This window comes from Canis aureus, chromosome 3 (assembly GCF_053574225.1).
Source record: "Canis aureus isolate CA01 chromosome 3, VMU_Caureus_v.1.0, whole genome shotgun sequence".
Classification (NCBI taxonomy): domain Eukaryota; kingdom Metazoa; phylum Chordata; class Mammalia; order Carnivora; family Canidae; genus Canis; species Canis aureus.
Genome location: NC_135613.1, coordinates 6,752,013 through 6,768,687, shown reverse-complemented (window position 1 = coordinate 6,768,687; position 16,675 = coordinate 6,752,013). Strand labels below are relative to the sequence as shown.

At 48.8% G+C, this 16,675-nt stretch overlaps 2 protein-coding genes across 4 annotated transcripts in view; one reads left to right on the top strand and one right to left on the bottom strand.

The window, feature by feature from the left end:
• The first annotated feature begins 79 nt into the window (after window positions 1-79).
• On the top strand, window positions 80-3,155 carry B3GNT9 (UDP-GlcNAc:betaGal beta-1,3-N-acetylglucosaminyltransferase 9). Of its 2 annotated transcripts, none has more exons than XM_077886314.1 (2): window positions 80-349; window positions 677-3,155. In XM_077886314.1, exons 1-2 carry the CDS (start codon window positions 160-162, stop codon window positions 1,915-1,917), a joined length of 1,431 nt encoding a protein of 476 aa, XP_077742440.1. In that variant the 5' UTR covers window positions 80-159; the 3' UTR covers window positions 1,918-3,155. The 2 variants fall into 2 exon arrangements, with proteins under 2 accessions (XP_077742440.1, XP_077742449.1); XM_077886323.1 differs by having other exon boundaries at window positions 231-353.
• Window positions 2,733-16,675, bottom strand: part of PHAF1 (phagophore assembly factor 1) — a 28,846-nt gene continuing 14,903 nt past the window's right edge. For both annotated transcript variants that reach the window (XM_077886335.1, XM_077886343.1), the window contains exons 5-17: window positions 16,471-16,514; window positions 13,855-13,934; window positions 13,504-13,598; window positions 12,542-12,639; window positions 12,343-12,455; window positions 8,954-9,087; window positions 8,340-8,423; window positions 6,734-6,816; window positions 6,291-6,334; window positions 5,799-5,842; window positions 5,598-5,656; window positions 4,925-4,997; window positions 2,733-4,220 (exon numbers count right to left, since the gene is read on the bottom strand). In XM_077886335.1, the coding sequence (XP_077742461.1) occupies window positions 4,134-4,220; window positions 4,925-4,997; window positions 5,598-5,656; window positions 5,799-5,842; window positions 6,291-6,334; window positions 6,734-6,816; window positions 8,340-8,423; window positions 8,954-9,087; window positions 12,343-12,455; window positions 12,542-12,639; window positions 13,504-13,598; window positions 13,855-13,934; window positions 16,471-16,514 (1,038 nt within the window). In that variant the 3' untranslated portion in view covers window positions 2,733-4,133. The remainder of the gene's footprint in view (window positions 4,221-4,924; window positions 4,998-5,597; window positions 5,657-5,798; window positions 5,843-6,290; window positions 6,335-6,733; window positions 6,817-8,339; window positions 8,424-8,953; window positions 9,088-12,342; window positions 12,456-12,541; window positions 12,640-13,503; window positions 13,599-13,854; window positions 13,935-16,470; window positions 16,515-16,675) is intronic.

The following is a 16,675-nucleotide window of genomic DNA, read 5'->3' as shown; positions in this document are numbered from 1 at the left end:
CCCCCGCCCAAAAGCAGATGTGGGGAATTGGAGCCCACCCTGAGACCAGAACTCGCTCCTCAGGCTTGCCCAGCGAGAGCAGCCTGGGGGAGCCCTCTCAGATTAGTCTCCCCTCGGAGACGGCGCTGCCCGCGGCGCCAGGGCGGAGCCGAGCTCCAGATGTCCAGGCGCGCACAGCTGGAGGGTCACGTGGCGGCGGCCGCGGCCCCCCCTTCCTGCCAACGCTGCATTTGGCCCAGGCCCCGTCCCTGGCTGCCCTTGGGACCCCGCGCCGAGCCCCGGAGGCCCTGGCGTCCGGGGCCGCGCCGCTCCCAAGGGACAAGCGTGCAGGACCCCAAGGAGCGACGTGGTGGGTAGGGAGTGGTCGAAGGGGTCGGCTTTGCTGCGGGAAGGCGGGCGGGGAAGGGCCGAGCCCGCGTCTCCGGCCTGGGGGCCGCGTCCGGCGGCGCTGAGGGGGTGGGGACCGTGTGTAGGAGGAACCTGCAGCCCCCCAGGGTGCCCAGCCCCGCGCGGGGTGCCACGGCCCAGAGCAGGAGCGCCCGAGGGGGATGGATGGCGCGTAGCGGAGGCCCTGGGCCGGCGGCCTCCGCCCCCTGCCCTCGGGGACAGCGACGCCCGGAGCCCCTCCCGGCCAATGGCTTCCGCGTCGCGAGCCCCTGACCGCGTCTCTCCGCAGGGGGCGCGGGCGCCAGCCGCTCGGACATGAGGCGGAGGCTGCGCCTCCGCGGGGACGCGTCTCTCACGCTGCTCCTGGGCACCGCCCTCGGCCTCCTTCTCTACGCGCAGCGCGAGGGCGCGGCCCCGACGACCGGCGCCCCCCGGCCGCAAGGGGAGGCCGAGCCGGGGCCCACCCCAGGCCTCCGCGTCTTCCCGGCCCCGGACGCAGGCGCCGCCGCGGCCCCGCCGGCCTACGAAGGGGACACGCCGGAGCCGCCCACACCCACGGGGCCCTTTGACTTTGGCCGCTACCTGCGCGCCAAGGACCAGCGGCGCTTCCCCCTGCTCATCAACCAGCCGCACAAGTGCCGAGGGGATGGCTCGCCCGCGGGGGGACCCGACCTGCTCATCGCCGTCAAGTCGGTGGCGGCGGATTTCGAGCGGCGCCAAGCCGTGCGCCAGACGTGGGGTGCTGAGGGTCGCGTGCAGGGGGCGCTCGTGCGCCGCGTGTTCCTGCTGGGCGTGCCCCGGGGCGCGGGCACCGACGGGGCCGACGCCGAGGGGGAAGGCCCACGGAGCCACTGGCCTGCCCTGCTGCGTGCCGAGAGCCGCGCCTACGCGGACATCCTCCTCTGGGCGTTCGACGACACGTTCTTCAACCTAACGCTCAAGGAGATCCACTTCCTGGCCTGGGCCTCGGCCTACTGCCCCCAGGTGCGCTTCGTTTTTAAGGGCGACGCAGACGTGTTTGTGCACGTGGGAAACCTGCTGGCGTTCCTGGCGCCGCGGGACCCGGCGCAGGACCTGCTCGCGGGTGATGTGATCGTGCAGGCGCGTCCAATCCGCACGCGGGCCAGCAAGTACTACATCCCGGAGGCCGTGTACGGCCTGCCCGCCTACCCAGCCTACGCGGGTGGTGGCGGCTTTGTGCTCTCGGGGGTCACGCTGCGTCGCCTGGCCGACGCCTGCGCGCAGGTTGAGCTTTTCCCCATTGACGACGTGTTTCTGGGTATGTGCCTCCAGCGCCTTCGGCTCACACCCGAGCCTCACCCTGCTTTCCGCACCTTTGGCATCCCTCGTCCTTCAGCCGCGCCGCACTTGCGCACCTTTGACCCCTGCTTTTACCGAGAGCTGGTGGTAGTGCACGGGCTCTCGGCCTCGGACATGTGGCTTATGTGGCGCCTACTGAACGGGCCCCAAGGGCCAGCCTGCGCCCGTCCATGGCCTGTCGCTGCTGGCTCTTTCCAGTGGGGCCCCTAGCCACCTTCATGGCCCCAAGAGCCTGTCACTAAGACCCAGTAGGATTACTGCCGTGTATGTAGTTCTTTCCCAGAGGTACACTTCAAAATCTAGCCTCCTACCCCTGAAAGTCTGCCTCAAGTCCCTAGGGAATGAAGATTGAGCTTGGCTCCTGCACACCTACCCTACTGGGAAGTGATCTAGAAGCAACTGAATGGTAGCTCTTTGAGACAGCCAGGACTGAGGCCAAAGAGCACCAAGCCCCACCAAACAGGTGGACATGTTTGGTCCTCCTAGCACCAAGTAGGTTTTAGGGGGCTGGGGATGGGTGGTGGCAGAGGCTCACGGAATCGTACCATACTCCTTGATTTGGAAGTCCCTGAGTGATACACATGCAGATCTTTCTCAAGGCTGGAAGAGGTGCGGGGGCCTGGCCTCAGTCCTCATGGAACTGAAAGGCATTTTGCTATAACTCAATCTGAAGGTAGGCATTTTGATTCCCATCTGTCCCTCCAAATTGGATTTTCAGCCATGTACTCACCTTTAGATCTTCTTCAGAGGTCTTCTTTCCTGAAGCCAACCCCTCCTAGGCCCTGGTCTGGCTGGACCACCACAGATGGAGACACACTGAGTTGCCTGGTCCTACCTAGAGTCTTTCTCCACCACACAAGAATTTGCACACACACACCAGTCTCCTACTTGAAGCTGTGCTGCCCCACTCCAGAGAGGCAAGGAACCTAAGATGACTCTACCATAAAACTTCCCATATTGTTCACCCACTTTCTTGAAAATCAACACTCCCATGCTTATTTTAGTACAAACATCCAGCAACAGCGCATGGTGAGCCGCTGCTGAGGGCATAGGTCTTTATTGGAGGGGTATGGGCAGGGCATGAGGAGGGTTCCCCTATTCTAGGAAGATGGGAATAGTCCTGGCTGCCCCTACAGTGGGATGTGTGTGTGTGTGTTTGTGGGGGGGGGGGTTCTGGCCAGGCCACAGTCCAAATGGGAAGACACTAGTCAGTCACAAAATTATGGGAGTGCCACATAAGGCTGGCTGTACGCCCAGGAACCACTTAGGAGCCTGGGGCAGGTCCCCTGCACATTCATTGTTAAACTCTACAGGATGAGGCTGTACATGAGTTAATTACAAAAGAGTCATATTTACAAAAATCTGTACACACATTTGAAAAACTCACAAAATTGTCATCTATGTATCACAAGTTGCTAGACCAAAATATTAAAAATGGGATAAAATTATACATTTCTCTTCTCAATTCTTTTCAAAAGGATTATTTTTAAAGCACATATGCTACTTTCCTTAGCAAGACCCATGAAAAGACTGAGCAGCCCAGCCTTCCTTGAGTCCCCAGAGGCCTTGAGCCATGAATGGGCCTGGCCAGGGGACACTGCCCAGGGCTGGGGCAAGAGAGCCAGCCCACAGTGCAGAACAGAATGCCGAAACAACAAAAGGAGGAAGATGTCTTTGGCTAAAACTTTGGCATTAAATAAAAGAGGCAAACGGGATGGAAACATGCAGCCTGCTAAGCCAGGTTGGGGCACAGCAGGGGCACAGGTGACCTTGAAGGCTGGCTCCAAGAGGGGTAGGAACCAGGCCTGGGCACATTCCTGGATGGTAAAAAGCTGTGTTTCAATGAGTTAGGTGTGCCTACTGGGCCTGGAAGGGAGCACGTGCAAAGAAGGAACAGGGAAGGAACTGGGCCATCTTGGCCACAGCCAGCTCATCAAGTAACTAAAGTGGATGTAGTGCAAAAGTCGCAACCAAGTACTATGGACATGCCACCTGCTTGCCTGAAGGGTCATGTGGCAATGATGGGCCAAAGGCAGGACCTTGTCCTTGTCCTGGGTGCCTGTGTCCTCAGCCACAGAAAGAGTACTAACTTTTCGCAATGCATGTGGAACAGGAGAGACAGACCTCTGTCTCCATATGTGTTAGTCGAGGTCGCCTGGGTCCAGGTATCAAGGCTCAGAGTTTGTGCTTCTCTTTGCAGTCTGTGTCCTCTGTTGGCAAAAGCAGGCTGAGGAAAGACAGAGGAATCTCCGAGCCTCTCACCCCATGGCAGAGCACATAGTCCGAGCCCCACCTCAGAACATCACAACAGCCTTTCAACAATGGCAAGGTGTCCAAGAATATCCACAGGGTGGCACATGGAGGCCCACTGAATAGGAACCAATGCATAGCTCCACAGGGCAGAGGGGCATGGGCCAGTGATGTCCTTAGGGGAGCTCTGCTGTTCTCAGGTGGGCACCAGGCCTGGGGGGGCCATACAGGGTCACCGAGGCAATATGGTTATTCTGCATGACCTGGTATGAGAAGAAGACAGTGAGTCAAAGGGAAGGAGTGGAAAGGATGTAGGCAGGGCAGGCAATCAGATCCATAAAAACCACCAGTACGGGGGCTGTGAGTGCAGACACAGGATTTGGGGTAGCTCCTGTACACAAAGGACGGAGGTTGTATGTGCAACACACCTGCACACAGGGTTGGGTCATCTCTGGCCCAGCAACTGTGTGTTCTACATGGGATACAAAAACTTCACTCTACATATTTATTCAGTCCTTCTGGCACTGCTAGGGGCCTACTGAATGAAGGTGTAGCATCCAAAAGGTAGACAAGGGACAGCCCATTCTTCTTCCTAGCCAATGGGGCCTCTATAGCCACTTACCCATAGCACATTCTTTAATATGGCATTTAAAGGCCCCCAGTACTCCCATGCTGAGCTCCACTTGCTCCCAGGGGTTCCCTTTCCTACCATATTTATGTTTTCACATATGTGAGATCCCCGTTACCTCTCATCTTGCTGGATATAGACCACTGTAGCCGCCATGACCTCAAATTTCCCCAACATAATTTCTGAACTCTTACTGTTATATGTGGGCAGGTCATATTCTTAGCAAACAGGGTTACCAGAAAATCAGTAACCAGCAGGGCCATCAGACCTTCCCTAACCATACTCCATCACTTGCCTGTCCCTGCCATGGCCATTAGCTCATCAACCCCCAGGACTTACCTCAAAGATCATCCGCTGAAGACCAAAGCAGAATGTGGAGCCAAATGGGTTGGTATTGTTTGGGGAGGAGGACCTGTGGCCAGGGAAGCTAGAATTAGAAAGGCAGACAGAAGCCAAGTCCAGGCAGGGCATCTAGTCCCTTTTGAGATGGGGGCCACTGCAGTATCTCCCATGGTTGTCTGTTTCCTACACAGGCCCTTGAGGTACCAGGGGTAGTGATAGGTATCGTTTAAATTCTGAACCTTACAAAGCCCAATGGGGCACAGGAAGTTATTATGCAATTAGACTAGAGTGGCAAGTTAGGAGGGAGGAGCCTCAAGCAGGATGGCAAGTGGGTATGAAGCTGTAGACTATAGCATGTGGCAACTTTAATGGGAAAAAAAGAGCCAGGACAGTCAGTGAAAACTGCTTCCCTTTCTGAATAACTAGAGGTGAAAGCCCCCCCTACCTGGAGAGGGGAGCTATCCCCGGGGAGGGGGGCACCTCTCTGGTGTAGGTAAATATGCAGAATAGCTGGCCCAGTGGTAATATGCAGGGTGGGGGCAGGAAGTATGTATGTGGCAACAAGACAACTTCTGTCATTTCTAAGCCTTAGGTACTGCTAGGCTTCCCTCAGTCTTCTGGGCTGTGAGGAGCAGGACAGGGTGGTCAGAGACAGCAACCTCCTATTCACCTGTGCAGGACAACAGGCTTCTCCACAGGGTGGCCCAGGAGCTCCTGGATGTTGTCCCACTGCAAAAGGCGGCACGGGGTTAGCAGAGACCTAATCATGCCTGTGACCAATGGCTGGCCCAGAAACATGGGCCCTAGACTGCTGGCAGGCTCACACCCACCTCATTTTGGGGCTACATAAGGTGGGAAAATAGGAGCTCACCTTGCTGTAGGTTGTACATGTTTCTGTCTGACCATCTGCATTTTCTGAAAAGAGAATACAGAGTGGGTTGGTTGCTGGCCCAGCTCACCTGTGACCCCAGCCCTAGGCAGAATCCAGACCTGGCCGCTCTGTGCATTAGGGTTGGAGGGAGGGCAGATGGGCTATTTCAGAATTCCTGAATGAAAGAGGGTAGAGAACCAAGAGGGGACAGCAGTCACAAGGCTGACTCGGGAGCACCTGGATAATCGTATGTAGGAAATTCTCCCCATCAGAGACCACTAATCCCATGATCATAGAAAAAGACCTTGAGAGCCTCCAGGAGCATAAAGCCCTAACCCAGAGAAGCTGAGGGCAAAGCAGACTATGGGCAAAGCAGACTATGGGCAAAGCAGGTAGGCAAAGGCTCCTGCTACCATTTCTGTTTGGATCACTGTCTTCTCATGAGGTTAACTTCAAAACCCTTTTCTTAATCTGAGGATATCCACTACTCACCTTTCTTTATGGCTAGTGGGATCTTGAACTCACAGCGGTGATAACTAGAGAGAGAAGCCAGATGGATAAAGGCTGGGCCCTCTGAGAGGCCTGACCACCCATGCATTTCAACCCTGCACCCCAGGAAACACAGAAGGAACCCACCCCCAAAGCCCTGGCTCTGGGGTCTAGAGACATCTTGGACAGATACATCATTTTGGACAAGATACGAAGCTCTCTGAACCTATTTCCCTATTTGTAAAATGGGTACAAATGGAGAGATGTAAGGTATGGACACTGTACCAGGAACAGAGCAAACACTCAGGAAATGTTCGCTTCCCATGAAACTGTAAGAATTCAGGTACAGACAAATTAGTGAACATTCAAAGCCACAAGCTCTCTTTTCCTGGGGATTTTCAACCCAAAGCTCAGTTCTTGGGAGGGGAAGGTATAGGTATACTCACATATTAAAATTATAATGCCCAGGGTAATTGGTGTGTAGGACAAACTTCTTCACTTTGTGTGTATTTGCATCAAAGAGGATATCCTGGGGTAGAAAACAAGGATGTCCAAGTAGGGAAGGTTATTGAGGCTGGACAAAGGCCTTTCCAAGGCCATGTCCAACTCAGAGATAGCCACTCCACAACAGGGATGCTGCTGGGAAATAGCCTTCTCCCCAACAACAGTCAAGGGGATAGCTGAGATCAAGCAGCCTTAAATGGACATTTTCAGTGAAGGGGGCACCCAGACATCTGTAGGTCCCCCATTCCAAACTTTGTAGCAGCAGGCCCAGTAGACCCATGGGCTACAGCTCTCACTGCTTGGGAACTCAAACACATCAGAGAGACCTTTCCTAACCAGCCCCTGATTAAAAACTAACTGAGCATAGATTTTGGCTTAAAGGCCACCAAGAAGATTCAGGGACCACCTGACTTTCCAGTGGCTCAAGGCACCTAACTATTCTGAATGCCATTACTGGCCATTAGGCCCTGTGGGAGTCAGCAACCCCTGGAACTGAAGGTCTAGCCTCTCACCAGGACTCAGAGCTGGATTTGATGCTGCCCACTGAACACTTCTTCCTATCTCCCACACCCTTCCCAGTTTCACATCCTGTCAGTTGTTTAGGCTTGTGACCGCAGGGTTAGCTCTGACCCCACCCCTACATGACCTACATTAAGTCCTATTAGGGTTTGGTCCATTTGTTCCATCTTTTTTTTTTTTTTTTTTTTTCATTTGTTCTATCTTCCTTGTCCCTTATTATCACTGGTCCTTGAACTCAAGAGGTTCAGCTTACAGAATGCCATTTCTCTCCTGCCACTGCCGTACCTTCAAGAGTTTATGTTTACCCACTACTCCTGGTTCCTCTGGTCTTTTTCCACATAGGCAGACCCAGTATCTCCTTTCTCCCTCTCCAGAATCTACCCTTTCTTTGCTGCTTCAAGACCTCAGGCTCTAGAAAGCTCAAACACTCAAAGACCCCAGGTCCAGGCTAGCCTTGCCCTCTGAGATGTATCCTGCTGGCACAGGGTTTACACAATTTCTTTTTTTTTTTCCCCACAATTTCTCACACACATCCCATCCACCAGCTGCACTGTCAGCACTGACAGTGGACACCAGCTCCATTCAGCACTCCATGTCCAGAGCACAGGACCACAGCAATGCCTCTGGGGTAATCCTCTAAAAATACATAAGCACATTCCCACTGTCTCTGACCCTTTTTAGTCTCCCTGTTTTGAGATTCCAGAAGAAGCTCGTATATGTTCTACAAATGTGAAGATCCCAAACTATGTTAACCTGAATGATTCCCACAGCCTCCACTTATGCAGCATGTTTTCCTCAATAAAGAAGCCGAGACATACCAGGGAACCTGGTGCTTCTGAGAAATCTCAGTGGCAGGGAAGGCCCCTTTAGGGTGCCAATGCAAGACAGCACTGCACTGGGTGGAGCCAGCTGGGGCTAGTTTCCCTGCTGCCAGGCATGGTTACAGATCCATGTATACACAAAGGTGTGCCCAGGTGCATGGTCTGCTACCACAGAAATGAAACATTTCTCTAAGGAACCACAACTTACCACTCCAAGAGTGAAGTAGTTAAAAAAGTAGTCATTGCACTTGGATGGAACTTGTTTATGAGGGGAAGGAGAATGAATTTTCATCTGTTGGGAAAAAAATCAACAAAAAAATCCAACTCCTTAATACAATTCTCAGATTAACTAAAAGTCTACAAACTGTGTTTTGTGTATAACATTAAGCTGCTAGGTAAGCAAAAGTGTCAGAATCTCTGCTACTGGTGCTGAATAATGCAGCCAGCCTTTTTTTTTTTTTTTTTCCCCCAGCTTTGGTTGACTACAGACTGGGCCCTGGTCTCCAAGAAAAGGCAGGACAATCTGACCAACAGGATCAGAAAAGAGCTTTCAATTTAATTCATCAGTTTTCATAGAACAGGTTCTATGGAAAAATAACAATTTATATTTACTTGATATTAAGTTAATATTGATTAAAAAAGGACAATGCCTACCTGGTTCAGTTGGTAGAGCATGTGACTCTTGATCTAAGGGTTATGAGCTCGAGCCCCACTTTGGGGATAGACTTTACTTAAAAGGTAAAAAAGCCTATTTAACTTCATAACACATTTTACCTTAAAAGGTAAAAAGCCTATTTAACTTCATAAACACATTTTCCGTACCTTGTCTTCTGACTTATAGAAGACCTTGTGCGGAGAGCCAAGCACGCTAAGAACATCTTGGCAAGAATCGCCAAAATATACTGAACGTTCAAATACCCGCATCTTGGCATCTGCTAATAGGCCAGGTCCACAACCTGCAGAGAATAAGGGAGAGGTGGTCAGGTTCCCAGCCAGGGCCTGATATCCTGCAGCCTGGGACCAAGGGGGCCCCAGAGAGGCCAATGACTGCACACTGCATTTTTAGCTCTGGCTGAGGGGCAAGACTGCATGCAAGCAGAAATACTAGGTCACAGGGCTTGAGATGCTATGAGAGATCACTATCTTCTTGAAATAATCCCAGAGAGGGGCCCCTGGGTGGCTCAGTCAGTTAAGTATCTGACTCTTGATTTTGGCTCAAGTCATGATTTCAGGATCATGAGACTGAGTCCTGCATTGGCCATGGAGCCTGCTTAAGAATCTCTTTCCCGGGATCCCTGGGTGGCGCAGCGGTTTGGCGCCTGCCTTTGGCCCAGGGCGCGATCCTGGAGACCCAGGATCGAATCCCACGTCGGGCTCCCGGTGCATGGAGCCTGCTTCTCCCTCTGCCTGTGTCTCTGCCTCTCTCTCTCTGTGTGTGACTATCATAAATAAATAAAAAATAAAAAAATGTAAAAAAAAAAAAAAAAAAGAATCTCTGCCCCCTCCCCATTTCTTTCATTAAATAATAATAATAATAATAATAATAATAATAATAATAATAATAATAATTAAAAAAAGAAAGAAGGAATCCCAGAGACTCATTCAATCCAAGAAAAGTGATGTGGAGCTCTAAAAACTTCATTCATTCACTCACCAAATATTTACTTATTGACTACCATGGGCTAGACACTTTGTAAGATACTGAAGAAACATGCTGAGCAAAACAAATGCAGTCTCTGCCCATATTGGAGCTTATGGTGTGACGATTCCAATCCGACACCACACAACTATGGTAAAATAAACAGCAGCAGAGATGCTATGAAAGTATATAATGAGGTGCTATTATCTCTTGCCACTTTCTAGGTCCTGTTAAGATACAGGAATTTATGTTAAGAGGGGCTTCTCAATGGTAACCCCCAACTAGAGACTAGACCTAAATATCACTCTATAGAGAAGTCAACAGGAAACATCCATTAACTTACTCCCTAATTATACAAACACCAACAGACCCACTAACACTCAACAAATGACAAACCAGGAAAGTGGGAGGATAAGAAAATCCCATTTGACAGAAGTTTCTTCTTTGGGAAAAATCTTTAAACCCTGACTCTAATACATTTTAGAAATGGTTCCAGTTACACACACATAGAAGTAGCTGTGGAATAGGAAAAGACACACCAACAGTAAAATTCCCCCATTCTGTGGATGGGAAGACAAAGTGTTTTACTTCTCCATAATCTGCCCCCCAAAAGAGGCAAGAACTGGGGAAGACTGCATTTCCTGGTATATGATAATCACCATCACCTTACTCTGAACAGAACTTTATAGCTGACAAAGCTCTTTCAGGTATAATAATCCATTTGTTATATGGGGAAGACTTCAGGGATCTAAAATTTGAAATAAGCTGGTACTGAGTTCTGAGTTCTTCAACTAACCCAACAGTCTTCAGTCACAGCACACATACACTGAGTGGCAAGTAATGGTTGTGTTTAAATTAATGAGGTCACAGAAAAACATAGTCTACATTAACCTCTGCCTATAAATCTTGCGCTTAGGCAAGCCTGGGTGGCCTACAGAACCCACCAAAAGTCCTGCCAGGCTGGACTATATGCCCAAAATCTCCAGGTACCAGACACTTGTAAAGGTCCAGATGGGTGGGGTGATAGGGAAGGCAATCTTCACAGGCAAGTCTTCTCTCATCTGACCCTACTTGAAGCCTACCCAGGGGAAAATATCCTTAGTTTTAGGAGGCTATTTTAGTTTCTGATTCCCTGGAGTGAATCTTCCTATAAATTATTGTGGGGACCAAGGCAGTTATACTGAATTCCTATCTTAAAAATTCCTATCCTCGTAGCTACAATCCATAAGGAAACATGTGAGTAATGGGTTGGTTGAGACAAGCTACCTTTCTGCTTACCAAAGGAAACTTTCAACGAGTACTTGATTAGATAGTAATTTGATAAGTCCCTGACTTAAAGTGTTTCCCCCACTGACCCTGTAAGCAGTGATATGTGATTGCTGGGAGTGTGCTGTACAGGGTGGAAGCCAGAATTAGAGGAGATTCCCCTCTCCCAACAGACTCCTCTTGCTGTCACCTGGGATAACTGCACCATCTTTGGCTACCTCGCTGTTTCAAGGAGTGACCCTCCTGGCAAAAGAGACCCTAAATCACTTGACCTTGTTGCTACATCTCAATTCTCTCAAACACTATAGCTCAAGTGCAACATTCTTTTAAGTAGAATTTTCTGCCTTGGCTAGAAAACCACATTTAAAAAAAATTTCTAACATAGAGCTTGTGAACTACTTAATTGTTCAGGGGAGTAACTTCAGTTTATATGCCAAATTCTTCATAGTTAAGGACCAGTGCCCTAGAAACTAACACAAGATCCTAATTTATGAACAAATACTCAGTACTCACTAAGCTAGACTGAGCCCCTTGAAGGCACAGCCTCTATCCTGGATCCCAGGCCAAAGACATGGCCTATACTATTAAGTGTGGCTCAAGGTCCACAGTAGCTGAGATTAGCCACACACAAGGAAATCACAAAAGAGGCATGGATCCTGGAGAGGCTATCCATTGAAGGTAGCAGCTCTTTTTTTGTTCATAGTCAGCAAATCTCTCAGCAGGGTCTGGCCAAATCATAATCCAAAAAGTCCCAGCTGCCAGCCTATTGAGAACTGGCATAAAGGCTGGAAAAAGGATTGGGATCTCTGAGTGGCTCAGTTGGTTGAGCATCCGACTCTTGGTTTTGGCGCAGGTTGTGATCTCAGAGTCGTGGGATTATGCCTCATGTCACACTCTGTGCTCAGTGGGGGAGTCTGCTTTACGACTCTCTCTGCCCCTCCCCATTGTGTGGTCTCTCGAAATGGGCAAATAAATCTTTAAAAAAAAGGGGGGGGGGGTGGAAAAGGGGAGAAAAGACCAATATTGCAGCCCATAAGATACATTTCCAGTAAACAGCCTGGGAAGCACTGCAAAACTATATAAGCACACAGAAGGCTTACGTACATGCTAGGGGAAGCAGTGCTACTGTCATTTATTAAGATTTTGTAATGATAAAACTGGTGTTATTCCTTCACAAATTTAAACAAAAGCTTTAACCATAAATATCTGTACTGTCTTGTACCAACTATCTTTAAGCATGTGCGACTTTGGGCTGTCTCAACATGGATATAATAGAGAATCCACTACCCCAAGGCCAGTAACTGACCTGCAGCAAGTAGCCGAAGTCGTAAACCTGAGGGTCCAGTTCCATCTCGAAGAACATCCACACTCTCAGCATACACATTGCCAAGGAAACAGCTCAGGGGCATTACGGGAGCCCTGGAGGCAGGCAAAGAATGAGCAGAGGCTTTGCCCTTCCTCCCAAGGAACCCATGGCCCATGAAGCTTGTGCTCCCCACACATACTTGGTATCCTGCAGGCTGTTTCCACTGTAGATGTACATTCGTTTCACAGTCGCTCCGTGGGGTATCTGGAGAGAAGCCAGGCCATGGGCAAAATTGGGCTGCAAACACAAGACAAAAGTTTTACTAAAAGCATACTGCAGGCCATGTAAGCCAGGGTCTGGCATTTCCCCAGCCCTCATGGTCTTCAAGAACTGGTCAGGTCAAAGCACACAGTCAAACCTGGTTCCAGGTCAATAAACTCATCCCATCCATGCAAGTCCATTTTTAATTTTAGTTTTTCCTTCCTTCATCAAGAAGAAATTATGGGAATGCTTTCTTTAGTAAAATGTAAGCCTCACCAAATGTCTATCATTTCATGACCCTAAAGATGCTGCTACCTAAGGATGAATATAACATTTTGTTAAAAGCAATAGATAAATGAAAATCCAGAATGAACTCTCAAATTCTAGGCCACTTAAAAAACCTCTACACTGATGTGGAGTTTTTTTTTTTTTTTTTTTTTTTTTTTAATTTTTATTTATTTATGATAGTCACAGAGAGAGAAAGAGAGAGAGGCAGAGACATAGGCAGAGGGAGAAGCAGCCTCCATGCACCGGGAGCCCGATGTGGGATTCGATCCCGGGTCTCCAGGATCGCGCCCTGGGCCAAAGGCAGGCGCCAAACCGCTGCGCCACCCAGGGATCCCTGATGTGGAGTTTTAAAGCAAAGTACAACTGAATTTATTTCTGAAAAGTAAGCCTGACCTCACTCTGCAGTGAGAAGCGCCCTCTTCTTGGGAATGCCAGCTTGGGCTTTGTTCTTGCTATCAATCCCACCCACTCTACCACTCTTGGTCCCTGAAGACCTCAGAGATGAGGAAACCAAAGAAAGGGTATCTATCCAGCTTCCCTGGTGGCACTGTCTGCTGGGTCCATATCACCTTGGTACTGGGTGACAAATACCATAGGAAAGGAAGGGCTAACCTCGTACTTGGGAGCCTCGGTCCACGAGTCTAACTGGAAAGAGAAAGATAGTCCTCTGAAGTTGAGGTGGAAGAGCTGCTCAGCGGAGTTATACACTGTAGGAGTGAGGAGGAGACAATGACATGGGTGAATGATATCAGAAGACATGAACACAAACCAGCCTGGCACCATCTTCCTTATGTCTGAATCCTGAACTGACCCACTACGCTGAAAACAAGGGACAGGAGCTTTCCTTCACATCCAGTTATCAACCGTCAAATCCTATAGGAACCTGGCTTCAGGGGATGGTGCACTTGCTAGGTTCATCATTATGGGGTGCAACAGATAAGGAGAGGAATCAGATGGACTTACCTCCAGGATGGGTTGCACCAAAAGACTGGTCAATCTGCTCAATGGTGGGAGCTATGGCCTGAGAGTTAAAATGCACTCCACTGAAAAACAAAGATGCTTTTCAAATCACTGAAGATGGTAGCTAGAAGAGTTATTCTTTAAACATAGGCAGGTGAGTTTACAAGTATGTCAAAACACAAGTTTAGGGATGCCTGGGTGGCTCAGTGGTTTAGCGCCTGCCTTTGGCTCAGGGCATGACCCCAGGGTCCTGGGATTGAGTCCCACATCCATCCAGTCCCTGCATGGAGCCTGGTTCTCCCTCTGCCTATGTCTCTGCCTCTCTCTCTCTCTCTCTCTCTCTCTCTCTCTCTGTCTCTCATGAATAAATAAAATCTTTAAGAAAAATGACAAGTTTATTAAAGAACTTTTAAGTGAGGGATAATAAATGAGGTCAGAACAAGTCAAGTCTCCAAGGCTGATACACAGAATTGATCCTTAAGGCCTGTGTGGTCATCAGGCAGTTTAGAAAGAAATAAATTCAGTCTTAGCCCATGGCATCTAGACTCGGATGCCACAGAGTGGCACAGGAATAGAAAATGTTAATATGTTTTCCTAGAATGCCTACTAATAGTTTAGCTTGGAAAGGAACTTTTTAAAAAGAACATCTTAAAAGAACAGTATAGCCAAGCAAGGTAACTTGTTTTCTTTCTTTTTTCTTTCCTTTCCTTTCTTTTTTCTTTTTCTTTTCCTCTTTCTTTCTCTTTATTTTCTTTTCCCTTCCTTCCTTCCTTTCTTTTCTTTTCTTTCTCAGATTTTATTTGAGAGACAGAGCAGGCACAGAGGGGCACAGGGAGGAGGAGAAAGAATCTGAAGGGGACTCTACACTGAGTGCAGAGCCCCACATAGGACAACTGAGATCATGACCTCAGTCAAAACCCAGAGTCCCAGAGTCCCAACTGCAACACCCAGGCACCTCAGGCAGCTTGTTTCTTAACAGACAGCACTCAAGGACTGGGTGAATTTGGAGAGGGGTAATGGATCCCAAGCAAAGGGGAAAGATCTGAGGGGGGAGGGGCTTGGGAACAAAGAGGACACATGATTTCAGATGATGGGCAAGAAGATACAGCATTCATGACTTTCAGGAGAATGCTTAAAGGTTAAGAATAATTTTTAAAATTAGCATAATTCATGGAACACCTCCTTTTTTTAAAGATTTATTTACTCATTTGGGGGGAGGGGGTGCAGAAGGAGAGGAAGAGAGAGTCTTAAGTCTCAGGAATACTCTGTACTGAGTGTGCCTTGATGCAGGGCTTAATCCCATGACCCTGAGACCATGACCTGAGCCAAAACCAAGAGTTGGACGCCCAACTGACTGTGCTACCCAGGCATGCTAGAACACCTCTTTTTCTTAACTCAGCAGCCACACAGTACTGACTTCATTTCTCTGATGGGAAAACAAGCTCAGAGAGGTTAAATGACTTGCCTAAGGTCACAGAGGTAATAGAATGATGAATCCAGGGAGGCCTGACCCTTGGACTCCATGCTTTTACTCATCACTAACTACTAAGAGGGAAAAAAAGAAGCCAGACCTTGAGGTACAAAGGCTCCAACAAAACTGAAAGACAAAAAGAATCTGGAGGGGCCAGTGCTATTACACATTTGCTTTATCCACTTCCCTAGTGGCAAATGCTGCTTGAGCTAATCCCAGGAATTGGCCTTTTTTCATGCCCCTGAAAAGGGAAAGGGAAGCCTGTTAAGGAAGCTTACTATATGGAGCATTCTAGATGCTAGCACAGAACCTTGCCATAATGGGGGCTCAAATATTTCTTTTATGCTACAGGCATTCTTGTTTTCCTTCTAAAAAGTAGATTTCAGGGGCACCTGGGTGGCTCAGTTGGTTGAGTGTCCAACTTTTGGTTTTGGCTCAGGTCGTGATCTTAAGCCCCATGGTGGGGTCCATGTCCTCAAGAAGTCTTACTTCTCCTTTTCCCTCTCCCTCTCCCCCTCTCCCCCATGCACTCATGTGCTTACTCTTTCAAATACATAAATAAAATCTTAAAGAAAAAAGAAAAGAAAAAGAAAAATGGGTGGCACAGCTGGTTAAGCATATGACTTTTGGTTTTGGCTTAGGTCATCTCAGGATTGTGAGATTGAGCCTTGGGTTGGACTTCACACTCAGTGCAGAGTCTGCTTAGGACTCTCTCTCTCCCCTCTGCCCCTCCCCACTGCACTCTCTAAATAAATCTTAAAAAAAAAAAAAAAAAAAAGGTAGATTTTGGCTCCTAAATAGTGATCCCTTTGGCATTCTCTTTAGCATACATAGGCTTTGAAGTCAGACCTATGGTTGTGGGAGGCAGGCAGCATCTGTGACCTAGAAGATAGTCACATCACCTCTAACCTGAGGTCCTTTGTTGTGAGGACTAAATAAACTGACATATATGAGAAGTGTTTTACACACAGCATGTCCTTAAACAAGATTTCCTTCTCTTCTCCAGAAAGCTAAGTAGGCTTGGAGGCTGCCTGAGGAAATCATGGAAACTGCTATGGATGGGAATCCTTTATTAACTTAATGAGCATAATAGATAAACTCCATATGTACCAATCCTGCGGCATAGACCAGCAGGGGAGTAAACTTACCAATATTTTAACTTTACTTTAGTCAAGTCATATACTTCAATCACCTTGAAAAAAAAAAATCAAAGGTTTAAGCGCTGTAATACTCTGCAATTGAAAAAGATTGACTAAAAAGACACTTATAAAGGGATGCCTGGCTGGCTAAGTCGGTAGAGCATGTGAATCTTGATCTCAGGGTTGTGAGTTTGAGCCCTTTGATGGGTTATAT

What these genes read in the sequence shown, in the direction of transcription:
- B3GNT9 (XM_077886314.1), top strand. Translation starts at nt 160, where the DNA reads ATGTCCAGGCGCGCACAGCTGGAGGGTCACGTGGCGGCGGCCGCGGCC. An exon ending in GGACCCCAAGGAGCGACGTG is followed by an intron (nt 350 to 676) that starts GTGGGTAGGGAG and finishes GTCTCTCCGCAG; the next exon opens with GGGGCGCGGGCGCCAGCCGC.